Source organism: Odontesthes bonariensis, chromosome 12 (genome assembly GCF_027942865.1).
Source record: "Odontesthes bonariensis isolate fOdoBon6 chromosome 12, fOdoBon6.hap1, whole genome shotgun sequence".
Taxonomy (NCBI): domain Eukaryota; kingdom Metazoa; phylum Chordata; class Actinopteri; order Atheriniformes; family Atherinopsidae; genus Odontesthes; species Odontesthes bonariensis.
Window position 1 is genome coordinate 21,513,560 of NC_134517.1, and position 22,843 is coordinate 21,536,402.

Sequence of the window (22,843 nt, forward strand, 5' to 3'; positions counted from 1 at the left end):
GAGCTTGCCTGCAGTTTATGACGTAAAGAATAAAAATGACTTTGAAAAGCAACATTGTGATTTCTTTTACTGTCCCAGAGAGCAGTTCCTATAAATCAGAATCAGAATCAAGTTTATTGCCAAGTAGGTTTGCACTTACAAGGAATTTGACTTGGTGTAGTTGGTGCAGAGTATTTAGTATAGACCATATCGATATATATACAGAATCTTCAAAAAATAAGGAGCTGTAGTACAAACTGAATGCTATAAATACTATAAATGTGCAGATATACAACAGGATGAAGTGGTCCCAAAAAAATAGAGACTGTGCGTTAATGTAACGCGGAAAATCTGAAGATGCTACGTTAATGTAGCTGAAAGGGGAGAGCACAGGTTACATGCTCAGAGTTATTAACAATTTAAGATGTCTCAGATGATGATCAGTGATAAAACAAGTCTAACTCAGGCGCAGTGAATCCAATCAACATTATTTGAAAGTGTCTTTGGGCAGCAGAACACTTTAATGTGACCCCATCAACCAACACAAAGACACTGAGCACCCCACACAGTACTACAAAAAACTGGAGGTGCTGATGTGAAGCATGGGTAGAAACAGGTGAGGATCAAATGCAAAGACAAAAATGCAAGTCAAACTTTGGTGAGTGCAAGGATGATCTGGCAAATGACCAAAAAAACACAGGGAGTATATACAGTATATACAGGGAGTGATCATAAACTAAACCCATGTGTGGGGTAGTCAGCTAATTCAAAACAGGTGCAAAGCCAAACAAACACAGGAAGCAGAACTAACTGCAGGTGGTTAGGGTTAGGGTAAGGAAATGTACGAGGGCAAACCGATGCAAACTAAAACAGCATAAAACTGACTGAAGTGCAGACAAACTGAGTATTACAAAATACAACCGGAAAAAACTAAAGCGAATGCAAAATGTGTCTCACTTGCTACAAGGCAGGGTCCACAACACAAACTATGTTCCTGAGCATGCTCAGTGGCCACCAACAAAGTAATGAAATACTTGTTATGATGCAAATCATTGTTACATCTTGTATTTTGATAGAATTTGTTGACATAGAGAAATCACCAAAACGATCCCTTGAACCTTTCAATTGGGTTGGTGAAGCTGTAATGAGCACTGTAGTGTTTAGCAAAGCTTTGCCACATAGGAGCAAGCAGAGCATTTGTTGGAGAAATTCACATTTGGGGATGTTTTTGTCAACATCACCGAGACTGCCACACTCACAGAAAACATGTGGCTCACTGATGTATTTTTAATACCGTCTCCACACAGCAGACACAGACCCGAGTCCACTAAGAGCTCCTCAAGGAGGGCCAGCTGCCAAATGGGTTGACCCATATCTCTCTGTTTGAACGGGATATGATAGTTAGCAGATTATTTGAATAGCATTGGAGATCCCACAGAGGAAAAGTTGTATAATGCTTTAGCAACATTACCGCCAGCATACATGAATAGGATCCACTTGATGTTTATATTTGAGTTTTATTTCAGAATGTTGATTTGTTTTTATTCTTTTTGGGGATTTTAATGTGCACATTGTGATCTTTACATTTGTATTAATTATGCGGGTTGTGTGTCTTTCTATATTCATAGCTTTAACAGAATGTGGTGAAAAGTACCCACAGTGGTTTTGACGATGAACCATATATATACAGATCTATGAGGATCTGTATGTGCCAGATCCTCAACCAAAACCAACTCTTTTGTGTCTGCTCACTGGAGGAAGACAAACATTCCAAGCAATTTGAAATAGAAATTGAAAGCTTCTTCTGTCTGTGTGTGTCTGCAGCTATTTGCTCTGGCATGCCATTGTTTTTACTCTTGTCAAGTCTGAAGAAACAATGTGGTTTGTTTCACAAGTTTAGCATTCAATATAGTTGCTTTTGTTTTGTAATTATATCTATCTAAGCGGAGTGCAACAGTAAAGCCACTGCTTTTATATGGCTTTATTATATGTTTGTGGATACCACCCTATTTCTGCCTTGAATGGTGTTTTTCTTTCTTTTTCTTTTTTTGTTTTTTTGTTTGATAGAGCATAGAGGAGTTTGCATACAACAGAGAATTTCATTAAAAGCTTACTACTGTTGTGGGGTCATTGGTATGAAGTGAAAACTCAAGCACTTGATTTAAATTGGATTAATTTAAGTCCTGAAGTCTTGCTAAACTTTAGATCATTACATTTCTGACAATCCTTTTTTTAGGATACTTCATTCCCAGTATAGGGTTACTGGTGCCACCTCTTTATGTCTGCTCTGCACATTCTGAATATTTTCCCTCCCCAATGACTTTGAAAAGCCTGCATAAACAGAAGATTCACTTTCAACAATATCTTCCAGAAACTGTTTAAATACATGATGACATCCTGAAAGCTGATTCTGGTGTTTCCTGTCTCATAGCAAAATGGTTTGCAGGCGAAATGTTCCATGTGCCTCTGCAGTGTTTGGAAAGCGGTTGGAACCTGTACCGTGTGAGACAAGACACAGACATGTTCTACTTCATCTACTCTTCTGTTTCCCACTAGCAACTCTGCCAGCCCACCTGGCCTTATTCCCAGATGTTTGGTTTCCAGCAATTAGATGTTTGAATGCTCACACAGTGCCCCCGCCCCCCCGTCGCTGCTGGCAATCTCTAGTTCACGGTTAATGAGGACTTATTTACGGTTGCATGGCACTCACTAAGATTCTAGCCTTAAGATACCATGGTATAGCACACTCATCTTAAGGGACTTTCTGTGGTTGTGGGCGGCTGAGTTGAAAGTAGCTGTTATTTTTGGCACAGACTTTCTCTTTCTGTGATATTCACACTGTCAGCACCTGAATTCTTGGTTAAGTTGAGACTCTCCCTTCTTTTATGGAACTTTTAGGAAAAAAGAAAGTTTATACTTTTCATGAAATCTCAGCCATATTGCTGTTGAGTTTTTCTTTACTACACTTTCTTTCGATTCTATCATTTTATTTGTTATGAGATAGATAAAAAATCATTTGGTCCTTACCAGGTCTGCAAATGAGGTAGATACAACCTCAGATGAACAACGGCACACGGCACATTGCACTGTAAAAAAAAAAAAAAATCAGAACATGCAGTAGCAGCGTGTAAAAGAACTAAGGACACTCCACTCACACTCCAATAGCTTGTTGAACCGAACCACCTCTATAACTTGACAGCGGGACTGTTTGATGTTATCCGTTTCTCACATCATTTTAGATACATTTTGACCCACTTTTCTTTTACAGCGGTTTTCCAGCTCACTGAAGTTTGCGGGTATTTGTTTATGCAAAGTTCTCTTAAGGTCTCGCTAAAGTATTTCAGTCAGGATGAGATCTAGACTCTGACTAGACCATTACAACTTGATTCTGCTATTGGACAGATGGCCTCCCCTTTGACTCTAGAATACTTTGGTATGGTTCATGGTCAATGAGTTCACGGTCAACTCAATGACTACAAGGTGTCCAGGTCGTGTGGCTGCAAAACAAGCCCAAATTTTCACCTCTCCACCACTGTTCTTGACAGCTGCTATGAGGTGTTTGTATTGATGTGTTGTGTTTGGTTTTCACCAAATGCGGGGCTATGCATTATGACTTAACTTAATGACATAATCTTTAACGTAGTTTTAACTTATGGAACCCACATTCAAAGATACAGTTAATTTAATTTTTGTAAAAATGTGTCAATCAGCTTTGAAAAGCATAGTTTTTAGGTCCATCAACACGCTGAGTATAGGGGCGGCTGTAGCTCTGGAGGAGGGTCAGTTGCCTTTCTAATTGGAAGTTCGGTGGTATGACTCACAGTCGCAGCATCCTTAGGCAAGACGCTGAACCCTACGTTACCTGCCGATGCATCCATTGGTGTATGAATGCGTGTGAATGCATAGAAGAAAGTACTGTGTAGCCTGCATATGGACTAAGACGTGCTGTATGAGTGTGTAAGTGAATGGATAAATACGGCATGTAGTGTAAAAGTGCCTGAGTGGTCAGCTAAACTAGAAAAGCACTATGCCAGTACAGACCATTGGCATGAATCTTGAAATTTTATTTAACATGAATTATCAAACTTGAGTGTCTGAAAAAAGATGTCTTAATTGGCTTCAGAATGTTTTTGGTCGTGGAACGCTTTACCAACCAATGTGCATATTATGGGGGATATTCCAACACATAATTCCTCATAAAAACCACAGTTCGTCGTTTGAAGATGGATTTAAACACATCATGTTTAAATCTTTAAGGCAGTGTCTTTACGAGCTTTATTTCTTACAGTAAAGTACAGTCTCTGATATATGACTGGAAAATCACCTTTAACATCTAATACACGGAATTAAAACTAATAAGAATATTACTGTAATTTAGTTAATAGCAGCCCGCAGACCAAATACCGGTGAGCCAGAGTTTTGATTTTGAGGATAATTGTTGTATTTGGTTTGCAGTCTTGGATACCTGGAAAACATCCTGTAAACTGCAATGACTGACTGACAGACTACACATGATACATGAGCAGCATGTAAAAGTTGCTTGATTTTTCATTGAATTATGGAGCCTTTTCTCACGAACCCTAAATAGTGTTGATCGAAATTCAATTTATTTCTGTTGAAGGTGTAAGTATGTATATTCTATTTGAGAATATGCCACAGGTACTTTTACACCCAACAAAACAGTTTACATGTTTGACTTTTTGATAGAAAATTTACATGTCTGTGTTTTTCTGCTGATAAGTGAAGATAAAGAGTTTTGCTGGTTGTAACTGCTTGGTTTAGTATTTGGTGGTGGGATGAGTGTTTCAAACTCTAATTTCATCAAATTAGGGTATCTTTCAACAACAATTTGACATCAAAAAGGCCTCTAGAAACTGATCCCATTCTCTCGCCGCTAAAAATTGTTTGTTTGAAGAGATTCGGTGTGCTAACTTCCTCGTGAATCACCATTCAGAGCAAGTGCTCACATTTGTGTTTGTTTATTGTATCATTCGGTCACCCCACTTTTTGCTAATCGCTTCCTGAGAAAAGAAAAAAAAAATCTGATTATTTTAACCACAGCAAGCAAACAGGATTAACTATTCAGACAGAAGTGATTTATGACTGGCCTGCCTCCTCACTGACGCCAGTAATGGCTTCTCTCCGGGCATTCTGCCTTATCACTCAGCAACTCACACATTCTCAAATTTGAAAAACATCCAGGACGCCGTTCAGCAACGAGTAAATATGTCAATGACTTTTTCATTGTGTAAACAGTCAATACTAAAAATAAAAGACAGAACAACAACACGCCGATATTGTAATGTAGATCTGGTTCGGGAAAAAAAAAATGGCAAAAACATGCATACATACTGTAATTCTAAAGCCAGCATTTGCAGTAACTATTGTGTTTTCAGTTTCATGCCCAACATATCACCAGATTTGGAAAGATTATGGTCAGTAATGGAATTCTACAAGCTCTGATCATTTTAACACCAATCGTTATAGGCCAATATTTAAGCTAAATAATTAGATTGGTTGTCACTTTATGGTCCGAATAAGAGAGTCGATCGTGTGTTTCAAGAGAAGAGAGCTGTACCATCTTATCTCTGTCTTGAAACTGGTTCCGTTCACGTGAATAAACTACAGAAGCAATAAATGTTGCGCTCATCTGATGTCAGCCCAAAAATCAGTGCCAAGATGTCTGGTCAAGATCCATACAGTTACAGCCGATTGCATAGTTTTTAATCATCTAAAGTCGTCTTACGGGACGAAAACCTGTGTGCCCTAAGGCATCAAATCTGTGCAAAGTACTGAAGGAAGAATGGCGCAGCTGGTTTAAAAGACACAGCTTCACTTTGGTAGTTTTAGTGCATGGATACTGACAGAAATATGGAATTTCCCAGCGTTTACAAGTCACATTGATTACTGATGCCAAGGTGTCCTGGCAAAAAGGCTGTAAGTCACACCATCGGAATGGGGAAAATCTGAGAAGTCGAGAGCTGATGCTCCAAGTGCGGTACTTTGGAAGTGAAAAGTCCAAACTCATCAACAGTTCTGTAGTTTGAGGAAGAAACCAATTAGACAAAAAGCAATGAAAGTTTCTTTGTCTAATGTTTTATCAGGGGGCGGCTGGAAAAGTCATCTGCCAATCAAAAGGTTGGTGGTTTGACTTCCCATGTCAAAGTGTCCTTGGGAAAGACACCGCACCCCATGTTGCCTGTCGATGCGTCCATCGACATGTGAATGTGTGTGATAAAAAAAAACACCTGTCACCTGTAACATTATGTAGAAGACGTGTTGTATGATTGCGTGTGTGTGAATGGGTGAATGTGTCTTGTAGTGTAAAACTGCTTTGGGTGGTCAACTAGACCAGCAATATAAGCTAGGCTATTTAGGTACAGTCAATTTACTCTGTATCAGATCAATAATGACATGTTGCGTTTCTGTGTAAGCTTGTAAAATGCAGAAGATGTAGTTGAGATTTCTTATTTAGCCAAGGAAATGCACTTCCTTGCAATGATTTTTTTTCCAGTTAGAAAAAGCTTTAATTATAAAAATAATACATTTTCATTTATAATGCACTTTACATTTACAACAAAATCTCAAAGTGCTAAAGTGCTTTGGGTTCCCAATTTCCAATGGGTGTGGCTTTAAGGCAGGGATGTCCAAAGTCGGTCCTCGAGGGCCCCTGTCCTGCAGGTTTTAGATGTTTCCCTGCTTCAACACACCTGATTCAGATGAAATGGATCTCTTAAAAGGATTGTTAAGTTCTGCAGCAGCCTGCTAATGGTGCCTTGATCTGAATCAGGTGTGTTGAAGCAGAGAAACATCTAAAACCTGCAGGACAGCGGATGGACCGGATGTGGACATCCCTGCTTTAAGGGGATGTTTTATTCTTTTCAAAATTGGTTGCATGCGGTACTTATGAGTAGTCAATAGACAGCTGCAGGTAAGATATGCTGTTAGTTTGGCGAAGTAGGTTTCCTGACAGGTGAGCTAAAGCTAACAGCTTCTCAGAAGGAGGCCATGAGAAGGGTTTAGAGTAAATGCAGAAGTGATGCAGTGCAAAAAGCCACGCTATCGTGTTTCTATTGAACCACTATTACATTTTTATCAGGTTTCAGTGGTATTAGAATGTGAAAAAATTGCTCTTCCACGGTCCAATTCTGAGTAGTTGTAAGCTTTAGCCGATCCGTCAGGAAACCTTCTTCTGCAAAGAACAAGTGACCTGATTGCTGTCGACTGAGGGTAACACATTGGCTACTCATAACTACTACACAATAAATTCATTAATAAATAAATAAGTTTTATATTTTGATTCAACTCCAGATTTTTTTACAGCCCACATTATACACATTATAGCCACCACATTGTGTCCTAACACTCGCCCCTAAAAATTTAACCAGACCAGCAACAGTTTTTTTATTTCTGTGTTTACTTGGATGCTGTTATTTGTTCATTGTGTAAAACCAAAATCTTAAATACAGTATGTCCGGCTGTAACTGTCTTTATAGCTATATGATGTTTTTCTTATTTTTGGCTTTGCTAATTCCTTGAAAGACTCAACTGGTTCAGCAGTTGTACCCACCCTCTCCTCTATCATTAGTAATTTTAGTAAAACTGGGCCAGTTAGATAGTCTTTGGTGCGTTCTGCCTTAATCTAACAAAATTAATCAAGCTTCAGTGTTTACACTAGTTTAGCATTGCCATTTCTTCCCGTATCTGCACTGTTTTTTAGAGTATACTCATACAGAGAGTTTTAGGTCTCGAAAATACTTGAATATTGTTTATTACTGATATACAGTTATAATATTTGTCAAAGAGAAAACAAAAGCCAAGATATTAGTCTGTTGTTAAAAAAAAACTCTAATCTGTTATCTTCTAGACAGTAATAGTTTTATGTTGACTCTTAATTGTGTCAACAACCAAAACATGAAAATCAAATTAAAAAAAAACACAAACTGTAACATTTATCTAAAGTGACAGACTTGTTCATAGTGTGGTCAAGTTAACTGACTAACTAACAACAAGGTTTCCCTTCCTACTATTGGTCATAAATACACTGTGATGTATGAAATTCAGCTGGGTTCAGCTCTTGGTTTTGTAGTCATTCCAGGGTATGCATTGTAATTTTGCATTATAAAAATTCATTATGTCCTGTGCTCTGTGTCGTACTTTGTTTATGTTGTGCTTTTTTTAAACCAATACTCCAACCGTAAAGTCTCAATCATTCAGCTGTGCCGGGATCATCCTTTTGTGTGTTTTCAGGCTGTGTTGGGGTACTGTCACAGCATTTAAATGAGCATTTTGCTTCAGCGCGAATGAAGAGTTTTTGTCAGCCTCCACTCATCGTGGATGATTAGAGAAAAATGTCCACCCATCTTGACTGGAGATCACCACAGCTCCAGATAACATGCTCTGTGATTGAAGGTCGCAATATTTTGAATTCTAATGGGCCCGCAAGATGAATTGCCTGAAATAGACTGCAGAATCTTCTTGCTTCCTCCTCGTACCCCCCTTGCCTGTCCATTGTGAAAAGAACCACTGGGAATGGCAAGGCCCGATGATCATAGAATTATTGGATGGTGATTCTACACCCTTCAAAAGGGAGTTGCTATGGAGATCTCGTTCCAAACTGTGAAATGATTCACCTTTGAAAGGCTGGAGGGCCTGAAAGCTGAACACATCATTGTTCAGGTGGCGGTTGGTTAGGAAATTGCTGGTGTCTGTGCAATCAGCAGCACTATAGTAGTTAGGGATCTGAAAAGGTTTGTTCTGTGAATGATGTGGTGCAACAGTAGTCTGCATATGACAGTTGCTTTCAATCAAGGCACTCTCATGCTCAGTGGTTTAACAAAATAAATGCATGACAGCGGTTAAGCTAATGATAAGGGAATTAATACTGTTGTTTTCTCTCTGCGGTCAGTTCAGGGAAACCGCTCACTTCTCATGACTTTCAGCTTTGACTTGCACACAGGTCAAACCTTTTTTTTTTCTTCTAATATCAATCATGGTGGAAAGATGCACCTTTAGAACTCAGAAAGAGATGAGACAAGGCAGCTGTCAGTAGATTACCCATGAATTGGTGACACCTTGTGAGGTACTTATATTCATACTATCGTATACTGTGATCTATTTTGAAAGGTGGTATCATGTGGAAAACATGAGAGTATCTCTTAAAGGCTCCCCACCCACCATTTTCACGTGTCAAACAGCTTTTTAGCATCCAATATATTTGCCATAATTGACATTCGCAGAGAAACAAGGCTGAACATTCCACAAACTCTGTTACAGGAGCAGTGCACTACAAATTGCTGTCAATTTCACATATCCAAAAAAAATGAATGTCAAGAAGATAAATCCTGAATGAACATAAATACCCTTATGTGTGTTGCCAGTGTTTTTATGCTGGGAAGACATCCATAATGTGCTTTCCTTGACAGACTCATAAAATAGCTTTTACTGCTCTGAATACCAGGAGAATTGCGGCACTGAGTTTGCATGAACATTTTAAAAGCGGCGTCAGGAATGCAAGTCCTTTAGATGTGCTCTTACCCATCTTGCATGTGAAAACATGCACAGGAAGTAAGAAGTCAATGAATACTGTAATTTAACAGAATTATGTTGACCACATATCCTCCCAGTTAGAAACTTCAGAGCAGGCAGCTCAATCAGTATTGATCTCGACTTGACTCAGATAGCTGCCTTGTCTGCCTTGTACCTTACAGAAAAGTGATGATATAAGCTAACTCAAGCTTGCTTCATGTTTTTAGTTGTTAAGCTGAATGCAAACTGAAAATAGAAAGCAATTTGAAAAAAAAAAAAAACTCAGTTGCACTTAACATTTTTATGCTGAAGTCGATGTAAATACGTGTTTTTCTGTTCCTTAACAAAATCACTTTCATTTGTAAATGTCAGTTCAAGTTATTTCTACTCACAGGCAACACCTGTTTGAAGTGCTGCGGTAATTTTGCACAGCTTAGCCTGATCCCTAATCAGGCCATTGTACACCACTCGCTCTCCAGAGACTAATCCTATTGTTCTGTTAGTAGAAGAGCACCTGTTAATAGTGTCTTCATACACGTCTACATATATTGTTTAAACTGAAGCAGTAAAAAAACTGATTTGAGAGACAGACCTGACTCCTGAAAGTGGTGCTCTCCACCCTCTTTTCTCCTTTTTGTGTCTTTTTATTGTCTTACATGGGGCTTTGTGTGGCGCCGCAGTTTCATAAGGACTGTCTTCACAGTGCCCTACCCCGACCCTGCTTTTAAAGGAGTAATTGTGGAGATTGCCCCATCAGATCCCCCCCCCCCCCCTTTCTCTTCATGCATTTGATGTCCAGTTCTAAGCCTTGAAAGGGGAAGGTGGTAAAGAATATGTGAATGTTAAATTAGGCGAAATGAATTGAGGCAAATTACTCTGGAATGAGAGGCCTAAATTGTGAGTGACCAGCTGCGCTTGCTCTTTGGAAGCGTGTTTAGAATTTTGACTTTTTTCTTATTTAGATGTTTGACACTAATTTTAAAACTCACAATTACTTCGAAAATATATAGTCTTTTTTTTTTATGTATTCAGTCATTTACACCAGCCGCGAGTGGTTTATTAACCTTGTAAATCTTTCTAAAGCATTTTCCTCTAATTGATATCCACTAAACTGAACAACAGAGTCTTGCATTTTCCATTTGAAACACAGTGTATCAAAACTGTACATCATAATTGTCTATAATGAATGTATATTTTTGCAGCTCACAAAATGATTACTTTGCATTATTTTTTCTGGGTTCATGCAGACACAATAGCAAATTTTCATTCCAATCAGTGCTGAACAGGGAGCTGCTAAATTGGAGCAGCAAAACAATAATTCCACTGATTAGCCCCTTTCTGTGTGGCGTAAGTGAACTGTTTATACTGTGGAGTACCTCTGCAAGAGGAGAGGAACCAAAACAGCCTGATTAGGCAAAGAGTAATTGAATAAGTTCATTTCACCATGAGGACAACGCACAGGATGACAGCTTGCACAAAAGTCTACAGATTGTGTTGACTTGCTTGAGTACTAAGGTGTGAGATGGTTGCTTTTCATTTTGTTGTTGAGCTCGATTCAAAAATCCATATTGTGCACTTTTATGGAATTTTTTTCCCCTAACATAACCCAGTAAGATTAATGCAGAATTTAACTATTCAACAATTTAAAGGCTCCTTTGTTGTACATTTATAAGGCAACAAACTGTTGTGATATCTGACTGCTATGGAAGGCAAGCAGGTCAATTTAGCACCCACTCTCTTTAACGCTGAAGTAATTGTGGTTTGGTGTTGTCTTGCTAAAAGAGATTAGCCTCTTTCACATATGCCTTTTCAAGCCAGGACTGTCTTTATTGTGCATTGCATCATGTGTGAAGGTACAGAACGCAGGTTTGAAGTTGATCTTCTGTTGATACACTTCTGAGATGGCAAGAATTGTTATAACAGAGACAAACTGATCCCGCCTTGCGTGTGCTTACACACATCAAGCCATTATTGTGGAACTTGCCACTCTAACCAACGGTGCCATCACTCAGCTGATTCGAGTAACGGCGGTAGTATTTTGTAAAGGCAACTGGATATTGACTGTGTTCTTTCATAATTTGTCATTTTCACATGTTACCACGGCAACCAGCAAAATTATGTCCATTAGGGTGATGGTCGTATTTTAAAAAAGAATGTATTTCAGACATGACTAGGATTGTTTTCTAACTCTAATGTTATTTCCTAAAGCTAACTATGAAGTAACAAAAGAGCTAAAGTGTTTTCGTGTTATTGATAATATGTCGGTCTTGATCTAACGTCTTACAAATGGCCGTGGTTTAAAGATCATTTGTGTGACACCCCCACCCAAAATCCAACCCCATTTGGAAATTGTGTTTTTGTGAGATTAAAAATACTGAGTTTTATATTTCATAGTTGATTCACTTCTCATACTCAAGAGTTTATGGTGCACAAAAAGGTTTGGTCGTCAGTAACCAAATACACAATATTACACAATCAGATCAGACCAATCAAACTATTCTTTCAAGTGATCTAATGAATTCATTCAGGATTAATTATTTGCCAAGATTTCCCTGAATCTCAAGTATGCGGTTCACCAGTATGCAAAGCTATTATTCAGCACTATTTTCTGCATGTGTCACTGTTAGAACGTTGAGATGTTATCTAGCAGGGCCTCACCTGTCACCACCTCTTCACACACTCAGGTGTCAACACATGAATATGGATGTAGTAACTCCACCATGCACATTCCAAACATTGTGTCCATTGACACTGCAGCAGTTCATAGCAAGTCATCATTTACCTGACATCCACTTCCTTGTTAAATGAGATCGTGTGAGTGAGTGAGTGAGTGAGTGAGTGAGTGAGTGAGTGAGTGAGTGAGTGAGTGAGTGAGTGAGTGAGTGAGTGAGTGAGTGAGTGAGTGAGTGAGTGATTTACAACAATATGTGCAGTATATTCCAAATATAACTAGAGTATATAGATCCTATAAAAGTATTATAAGTCCAATGACAAATTGTGTACAGAGATCTTGTAACATATCTCACAGTTCTGAGGTGTCATTTTTCAGAGTTAGAAGTATCAGATTCTTCTACATTTGCAAGACTAATTTAACTCAAGTGAAATCTGCAAAACAGGAGTTGCACTTTAAAATGAGTGTTTTCGTGCTTCAGTGTCACTGAGACACTCTCATCACCTTTTTTATTTGAAGAAGTAAATAAAATTGAAATTTTAAACTGCCTCCAAATCATCCGGTTTGTTAAATCAAATGGCACATTACATTAGCATTCGGGAGAGGGGTCCACTACAGTTGCCACTAATAATGTTGAAGGGTGTCACTCATGTGGCAGATGTACACTGGTGCCCCCCCCTTTCACTCCTCCTCCCACCCCTGCAGAAGAATAAGAAGGAGTCCTGAGATTTGCTGGTGGCTAAATGGTCTGCTTCAGAGCCTCATTACCTAATCACCAGCACAACCACAGTTAAAATGCAAATGCTCAAGAAAAGACTGTCCTCCTTCATTTAGGAATAATGACATATTTTCTTAAATCTTTGCAGACATTTGTGTCACATTTTTAGCTTAAGCAGAGAGTGCATGGCCAGATGCTCTATATGTCAGACAAACCTGTTTTGTTGTACTTAAAGCCAGTTAATGGAACTTACTGTGACACTTCAAGGTGGTTTCATATTTCTAACACTTGCACAGTAAAAAAGAGCCATACGATGTATTTCTGAGCACATGATTGTATTTGTTATGACTTTCCAGCAACTCCCACTGTGCTTTTTCATGAAATATTTATGTTCGCCACATTCTCAGCAAAAGCTAATGATTTTTCTGTGCTGAATCTTATCACTGTTTCACATTTGATTTCAAAAAGTCGATGTCATTGATTGTGTTACTCTGATTCTGTGGTCTGTATCATATGCATTCACAGAGGCTGCAGCATTGTTGTTGCTGGAAAAAAAAAAAAATCTTTACTGTTTTTCTACCCTGTGTTTGTGTCCTGCCCCTGCAGGTGCTTTTGAGGATGAGGATATCATCCATGTTGAGGGGACAGTGGACCCAGTGAGGGATATGGAGATCATCCACGAGGAGTTGAGGCTGAAGGATGAGGAGATGATCGGGCCTATTATTGACAAGCTGGAGAAGACGGCCATTAGAGGCGGTGACAAGAAACTCAAACCAGAATATGTGAGTCAATGTCCCAGCGGGCCCTTTGCTCCCCCTCACAGCGAGGCACAAATAATAACCCTCCCACACACATGGCCAAGGAGAAAAAAGTATGTTTTTTTTTTAATCTCCCTCCAATAGGTCTCACCCCTCCCCCTGGCCCATTTTTTTCCCTCTCTGAGATTGAAAGTGATCAGAGGTCAGGGGTTTTCTGCTGTAGAAATCATTAATAGAGAGTTACTTATTCAGCTGCTGACCCTGGGTCACAGCACCGGGCTAATGAAAGTGTTTCCACACAGCTCTTTTCATCTAAAGTAATACTCAAATCATGGCGCAGCTCTTGCTCATGCTTGTACTCCTACAGCAGCTTGGGAAATTGTTTAAGGCCATACAGTGGGTGACACATATGCCTATACCTCGCTATGAATACCGTAAATGTTTAGAATATTCCTTGACAGAATATTATTTCTCAGCTCTCTGAGGTGCAAGGCGAAATGCAGGGTAAACCGAGGAAGGAGAAGTCCACATCCTGGGTGTCAGATCAAAATGTATGTGCATTCACAGGCATTCAGATGGTTATATTGTCACGGTAATGAGGCTGAGAGGGCAACTTCAGCAATGATGTGGTTGCAAATGTCACACGATGCCCCTCCATCATTGGAGCGGGATAGGATGGGTCGGCACACAACAAGGATCTGGCCTTTCACTGGGAGTGGCATGCCCAATTTCAGGCCCCCGACACGACGAGGCTCTGACCACTCATTACACTAACGAGAGGGGCTATTTCACCTGCTGCAGACACCCTCGTGACTGGTTGGTTCCCTTCAGACACCGCCCCCCCCCCTCTCTTCTCTCGCCTTTACAGCCAGTTGCCCCACAGACAGGAGCCATTCAGGCTAGGCAGGTGGCCGCTTACACCCATAATTGCTAACAATTTTAGGCAATGAATAAAAATAATCTACATTACTTGTCAAAGGTTGTGCACGCGCCGGCAAGTGAGAATCTATAGAAGGCTTCTTTAGATGGTGAAGAATGGTGGCTATCAAAGGCTGCAGTAAGCTTTTAGATGCGGGGGGGGGGACTGTGTGATTGTCTCACAGCCTGAGTCTTGCGTTTGATATGCTCAGCTGTGCGCAGGCTCACATACGCATTTATGTCAGCACCCTATGTGCAAAACATTAAGAACACATCTGATGATGTATAGTTTAAACTTAAGAGTAATGCTGTCTGCTGAATCAGAATTCTGCAAAAATAAAAAGGAAATAGTGTGCCGTTATTTAAATATCCATTTATACTAAGTACTTTGAAAAGCACTTTGAGACAGGATTTATGCTTTGTGGCCCTCGGGTGAGGGTGTGCCACGAGAATTCATGAATAAACACGGCTTTTACCCCAACAGATGTAAACATTTTATCAAATGGAGTGGAGGCATCTTGTGGTTGATGGATTGGATGTTATTCAAGATGACACACACTATTTATATTTACACGGTGATACTTGAACTTATATTAAGATGTGCCTTTGAATAAAATCATTCAAACATATCTAAAACCTCAAAGCATTTTCTCTTTTAAGATGTTTTGCATTTTGAAATATTAGAACATGACAATTGACACAAATATCACCAAACGGGACTTTTTGCTTCCATTTGCACTTCTCAGGTGGAGCTTAAGGGCAATGAGGTGTTTTGCAGAGAAATTGAGACAGTAGGGGAAATTCCCTGTACTTTGTTAATACTATTCAAGTTATAACTACTGTGTAAAGTAGTGTATTATTATACAGCGTATGGTTAAAGCTTGGCTCAGGCACTAAAAGACTAAAGCTGAATTTTTGCCGTTTGTGACTCAATCGAGAGTATCTTATTTAATTGTTCTTCCTGCAGAAACAAGATGTTGAGGCAAAACCAAACCCCAAAAAGGATGATTGATATTGTAAACTTAAAAGGATGTCATTTAGAATAGCACAGTCTCATGTGATGGATGAGGAGGGACGATTTAAAAAAGAAGCAAAAATAGTGAAGCTGCAAGTCTTCCTACTGTTGGACTGTGAATTCACAACAGAAGATAATGATATTTAGAAAATAATACATTTGGAAATTCGCTGTCAAGATGAAAGGTCACTTAATATTTTTGTGAATTGAAACTAAATGTATGTGCGTGCAGCAGGACCGAGCTGATATGTATGCATTGTTGTAAATCCATTTTTCCCCGGAGCTGTGTTTACAAGAACAATGTTTCATTGCTTTTGTCCACACGAATCCTCAAAATCCCTATCCTTACAAAACAATAATAAGAAACCGGCCCACCAGTGGCGCTTCATGGTGGCAAGCGTATGTGTTTGACCCCTGTGGGACCTATATGCCTTTTATTAACACCTGCCTGTTAGAGGAGCGCTGCACGGTGGCTGCGAGCTGATGAGGGAAACCTGGAGCGGGTTCAGCCTGTGTCACCGGCCGTTTGCTGTTTCCATTTCACAGATGATTAATCTCTCTGTGAAGACTTGGGCCGGCGCGGGCGGAGTGTATGCAGCTCTTCCTGCGCTCTCTCCTGCTGGCTGCACTCTGGCTGCCTGACTAAAAGGCCTTTAGAATTCCTGTGGAGAGAGATGTGCAGAGAGTGAATGCAGCTGGCTGGGGGTCAGTGTGTGGAGCTTTTTCTGCCATTGTGTAATTGAGGCTCTGGCAGGATTTTTTCCTCAGTTCTTTCAAAAGAGAGTATGATTGTGAAGTGCTGCAAGGGTTTGGGGAGGGAAAAGGAGGTAGGGGGAGTGTTGCAGGGGGTGGTGGAGTTTTTATATGAAGGGGGAGGTCAAGTTGACAGGAACAAAAAGAATGTGTTCCGCTAATTTCTGTGGGGCTGGATCAACAATAATAGGCTCAATTTCTTTATTACAAATTTTATAACTACCTCCCTCCCATTTTCCCACCCTTTTCCGCTTCCAGATCCTGTCAAGACCCAGTCTTGCCTGTGGTCTCAACCCACAAGTACGTCAGTTATGAATGTGGCATACGTAGCTGGAAATGCTCAATATTTTCAGAAACAGTGAATAATTAGCTCTGTACCTCACTAGTGCTTATTCAGTGTGACTACATTCAGCAAAGTGCCTGAGGAAGGACCTATAATTTACACCTTACTAACCAACTTCCAATTAGTTCCCCGCTCTTTCCAATTTTGTCTCCACTCTCAATCCTTTTGATTAAACAGTCCCGGTGGAATATGGATGTATAAAGCCGAGACTCAGAGAGACACCCCAGAAGGCATTTTGTTAGGATTTAAAGAAGGGAAGGGGGTCTTGTTCATGCCATCTCTGTCAAAGCCAGGCCACTCCTGCCTGAATGCGAGCAAAAGCCATTGTTCATTTTGGCATCAGGATGCCATGCATTTAGGAAATAATTACCCCATACCCTGCTGGGTTTATTCTTTTTCATCTCCTTTAATGGCTTCTTGTTCATTCTATTTCAACCCCAAACAGGACGTCATGTGCAAAATAAAGAGCTGGGTAGTGGATGAAAAGAAGCACGTCCGCTACAACGACTGGAACGACAAGGAGGTAAGACTTTGATGTTACTGTCAAATTTATTTAAGTGATTTATCTTGCTAATCTTTTCAATTTGAAAATACAACAGCTGTTTACTTCTCTTCTGGGCAGAGCAAATCACAAGTTAAAATTATGCAAAGCCTTTTTTGGGGGTGGGGTATTTTGACATTACTTTCATGCAAGCTAGTAACATTTGGCCATGTTGATCTTTATTTAGAGGCTTCATAGCTGCTTCCCACAGTGCTCATCATTTCATTTGGCTTCAGTTGTCTCTGTCTGTGTCCTCAAAGGCCACAATGGAAAGCTGTGGATTCTCAGAACTTGCCTTTCCCTTTTTCACAGATCGAAGTGTTGAACAAATACTTGTTGTTGACGTCCAAACCAATGATCTACCTCGTTAATCTGTCTGAGAAGGACTACATAAGGAAAAAAAACAAATGGTAAGTGCTTAGAAGAAGAGCGCCGGAGACTCACTGCACTAACTAATCACCACCACAGAGCTTTCCTTCTGCTTATGGAAGGAGTTGACGTTAATCTTGACTAACTTTGACAACACCCGCAGTTGGCTATGAAACCTGTATGTGCCTGCCCCTGTGTATTCACGTGCTGGCACATGAGGCTGACTGTGGTCTCCTGCTGGCAGGAACGGTCATATCTTCGTGAGAAGATCTGCCTGGAGGTGGCAATGAGTAAACTCTTAACACAACATCCAGCTTTGCAAATCCCAACCAGCCCCCAGACTTTCCCCCTGCACTTCATTAGACACACACTAGCATATGGTCTTCATTTCCCATCAAATTTCTCATATTCATATTAATATCAAAGAGAAGGAGGGCTTTCAGTGACAACAAAACAAGCACATGTACATTTGAAGCCACACAAGTGATTAATATCTTCCGGAGGCAACCAGTGATTCATAGTGACAAATATTATCTAAAATGCTTTGCTCCAGATATTTGGTTTTGTCTTCACATGTTGTTAGTCTTGCTCTGAAAGCATCTCTTTACAACCACAAAACTTCCACATCCACCTACGACAAGGCTGCAAACTCTCTGAAGCTCTAACACACTAATGAAAATAGTGTTTCTACCTCCGTGATCTTCCTCCCTGCCACAAACACATTTCACAGTAATGTTGTCATCTGGTGGCGGTGAGAGCAGATTCAAAGGGCTGGCGTTAGACACCCATTATATCTTAGAGGGCTACTTTTCCACACTACAGCTGTTTTGTCAATAAAACCAACATGTGGATTGTTATCACACTTTTCCAATTGGCCTCAAGGCTTGTGGTGTCATTTTTTTTCACAAAATTTGTATTTATTGCTTTCCTTGGCAGCATTGTATTACAAGAGAAGTTGTTTACCTATGACTGTTTGTTAAATGTTTCTCTCACAAAAGTACGAGTGTCAGACCGAGGGAGGAGGAAGAGCTTGTAAATCAAATGATTCATGGCGAGGGGAACATCCGTCATCAGCAGGAAAAGAGTTTTTTGTTTTTTTTTCTCTTGTGTGTGTGTGAGTGTTTTTTTTCCTTCTTCCTTTTTTTTACGGTGTGAAATGCCATAAATCTGAAGAGCGTTTCAAACAGCAAACAGTAGTGCTCAGGTGTCCTGAGGGCTCGGTGATGAACAATGCCAACATCAAAGTGTTGATGTTTGACAAGTGATGAGTCACTTCCCTTGTCCAGAGAGAGGCTCACACCTGTATGGAGATGATTACAGGTAGATCTAGCTGGCCCTAATTGTACAATAAATGCTGCTCTCAGCCCTAATGGCAGCTAGACTGCTGCAAAGACGCCAGACTGCCATTTGGCTGTCGCCATGCTCCCGTGTTTTTCCACCAGCACAGTTGAGATGATGGTACAGTTAAGGACTATTCAAAGCAAACAGCAAGACAAATTGCAATCTCAGTCTAAATGCATTGAGGAAACGATGGTGAATCACAGAATTAGGCAAATAAGCCAATTCTGTAAACCTCTCAGGACACCCTTTCAGGCCATTTCACAGGTTTGCATGCTTTTTTTTTTCTTTTTTTCTTTTTTTTCTCAGGGGCTGCTTTATATTTGAATTGCTTGAGTGTGTGTTGCCCAGCAAGATTAAGGCCAACATGAGCCCAAAATCAACTAAGTTGATTTCATTTAGTGTATTTGATTGCATTTATAGAGACAGTTATGATATCACCATCTTTTAAAACACTTTAATGATTGCGTCCTTATCAAATATTGTGAGCCTTCAAAACCAACTTAGATCATCCTGTTTGGAGTATGGGAACCACATACCAAGCTGTCCTTGTTTAGACAAGAATACACGGTATTAGCTTTAGCAAGCCATCATTAATGGAGGGATCAGACGAGGAGCAAGGCCTCCTTTCATCCTCAGGTTCTCTGCTGGAGACAGAACATCATTTACTGTTGAGAGGAGCACATGGCTCCAATCCTATACAGTGCATGTGTATGAGAATGCGTACATGTGCATGTTTGAAGTCTGTTTCAGAGGCGACTCCATGCTCATTTGGATGCTGGTGTAATTGCGGTGTGGAGATCAAAGGCGCGCTGGCCGAGTGATGTTCCAGAGGAGACTTTACCACACAGCCCTCTCCTCTGTGCAGAGGGGGCCGCCTGCTGCTCACCGCTCCCCTCTCCCCTCCAGCCATGCACTGCCCCCTGCACATCCCCGCTCGTAAAAAATGATTAAGGCTGCATTTGTCATGTGTTTATGACTGAGAGGCATTGCGTGATAGGGAATGGCATCTACAAGAGTCTATCAAGAGGCTTTCTCCTCTTTCCACGGCGTCAGTGAGCTGCCTATTTCCCTGCGCTACATACCATAGTTTGTGTGATAGAGAAGGTCATTACAGCACTGTTGATGGTGCGGTGGCTGCAGTCTGCCCAGTGCATCTTTCACTTGTCATCTAAGATGTTGTTCAGTTTACAAGCATGTGGCCTCGCCGCTTTTATCAGTCATTATTTCTTTTAATAGGTTTGATATCAGACATTTATTTATTCTTCCTCAGAGAACAAAGAGCAGCCATATTTTTGTAACTGGCAACTTGAGAATATTCCAGCTATATGCCGGGATGTTTTTCTTCCTTGTCATCTCCTTTTCTGCTTATTTTTTTTTCTTCTTTTGGACAATGTGCATTAAAGTAAATTGGTGCCTCTTAAGTAGATGAGTTGACCTTTAAGGAAACCAGCAAGCGTGACCTGTCTGTGAGTGCCTCTGCCGAGTGGGTTCTCCTGGTGAGTGGAAGAACTGCAGGGTACCATTGCTTGGAGCTTTTATTAACTCTGTTGGTCTGGGTCTGTTTGTCTCTCTCCCTGTATACGAGTGTGTGAGTGTGGTATAGGTATGAGCACTTCTCTCTTTAATGTGTCTGAACTTATTGTTACTCCGTTTTAAAGCTTATTTTGTACTTCATCGCTTTGAACCGTATTTGCCTCACTGTCTGTGTTGCATTAGGTAGTTGCATCCCAGTATTATTCATGCTTTTGCCAGGAAGCCACAGTAGTTACAAACTGCAGCTGCTCTTCCAGTCAGCCTCTCTTTAATCGAATGCACATTTAATTCAAAAGTATTTTTCCCAATGTATTATCCTATCATTGTGTTATTCATAAAATATTTCCCATCCTCACGTGCTCATCAGCAATTTAACAACACTGTTGTTTTGAAAAGACAGTAGATGAGCGGTGTGCGTCAGAACTTGGAGAAGTTTATTTCTTTAATCACATTGGATTGATCTCTGTGAATGGCTTATCGGGCCTCTACTACCTTTAATAATTATATTAGTTCAAAGATGAGGCTCAAATTTTTAATTTTTTGTCAACATTTCAGCAAAAAAGATTAAGACAAACAAATCTAGAAAAATAACTACTTCTTTCTATCGCTGTCTCAGGGTAGTTATACCCTAATACCAATGGGATTCACCGTTACATTTGTCAGTACATTAAGAATAAACACTGTAGTGCATTTAATTTCAACTCTATATATGCAATCCTGTTGCTATTGAAACCCCAAGTGCACCTAATACAAATATCTGCTTGAGGAAAGTCTTTTTTTTAATGAAAAGGTTATATATCAGTATTATATATTTATTTTAAGATGCAAGGAAATAGATATTTACACTGAAGTGCCAAGAACTAGAAGAGGACAAATTCAGTGATTTAAATTTTTGCATTCCGTCCTTCAACAGTGATAAAAATGTAAATTAATCCTGACGGCCAGTGCAGTGTAAACATAAGGTAATATCTCTGGCAAGTTTGAAGCAATCCATCCTCTGTTGAAGAGGAGGAAGGAGCAGAAAATTGTCTCTCCTGAATCTGATTCTCACGTCTGCCTGTAGGAGGAGCCTTCACTGATAAAGTAAAGGAGGCTCTGAGAGGAGCTGGCAAGCCAGCTGTGGCACTCTGTCTCCAGTCAGAACAGATAATCCATTGAAAAGCTCAGATTAAAAGCCACATTTTATTGCCTTCATTTTTTAATTTCAAAGAAACACAGTGTGTTTTTGATTATTATTGCAAACAGTTTCCGCTCAAGATTGTGAGACTCAAGTCTGAGAATGGAAGAACCATTGTGATTCACTGTCATGACGGTCCACAAAGACAGTCATTGCAACCCACTTGAGCTATTCCAAACCATAATTCCCATAAACTTTAGTGAAACTTTACTGAGTGCAAAACCGCTGGCTCCATCCAGGTTTAAGTACGCTCTATCTAAGAAGTTAAAGCTTGTGTCAGATATACAATCACATGCTTTCCTTTTATTTTGTGCTCAGTCGTCCATTCTCATTGTGCTGTGTGTGACCCTGAGAAATACTTTCCCATGGTAAGATGTGTACCCTGCTGCCCACAGTCACTCCTAATGGATGCCTCAAGTTGGCTTTCAATGAGAGAAAACAACAGGAGAGACTGTATAATAAAACTGAAACAGATGTAAAGTCTTGTCAGCTCAGTTAACCCAGTTATTGACTGTCCCCTGTTCAGGTAATGAAAGGACACTGTGGACGTGTAGCATGTCGCTCCATTGTCTTTGATGTGTTGTGTAGCTTAGAAACAACACTGTTAGTTTAACTAATGAGACGAAGCCTGAACTTGGGGCTAAGACTTCTTCTCCTCTTCTTTGTTCCTTCGTTTCTCCTCTCCAAAATCATATGCAAACAGTGACTTCTTCCCCGTTTATCAGACGCAAGCCTGATAAAGGCTGAGTGAGTCCCCTACTGTTCTTAATGCATTTACACACCTTTGCAGCAGGACAACATGCTTGCCTCCTCTGAGGACACACGGGGAATTGCTCACCTGTAAAACCTGCAGTTTTGGCACGTTGCAGAAATAAAAGAAATGTCTCAGAGAGTCGAGTCAGTCTAATGATACATTTTCATGCTCTGCCTTTGTTGAGCAGGGTTTTTTTTGTGTAAAATCTTATTTCTGATAATGATAAGACCAAACAGGCACGCCACAGTGAGTAGCCAGCAGCCTCGGCCGCCCTAATGAGACAAATAAATGAATTTAGTGTTGCCACATACGGCTCCTGAAAGCTTATTACCAGGATTATTGTTGAACTGTTATGAATGGGGGACAAGAAAAAAAAAAACATGTCGGATTGGAAGGGGGCATGATTGGCTGATGTTACATATGTCCTTGATTACCTTCCTTCTGC

The 22,843-nt window shown here is 40.2% G+C and overlaps 1 protein-coding gene across 1 annotated transcript in view; it reads left to right on the forward strand.

Annotated features, from left to right (window-relative positions):
* LOC142396677 (obg-like ATPase 1) overlaps positions 1–22,843 on the forward strand; it is a 45,494-nt gene that overhangs the window by 10,915 nt on the left and 11,736 nt on the right. The window contains exons 5-7 of the mRNA XM_075479678.1: positions 13,503–13,678; positions 17,129–17,206; positions 17,537–17,634. Coding sequence (XP_075335793.1) covers positions 13,503–13,678; positions 17,129–17,206; positions 17,537–17,634 — 352 coding nt within the window. The remainder of the gene's footprint in view (positions 1–13,502; positions 13,679–17,128; positions 17,207–17,536; positions 17,635–22,843) is intronic.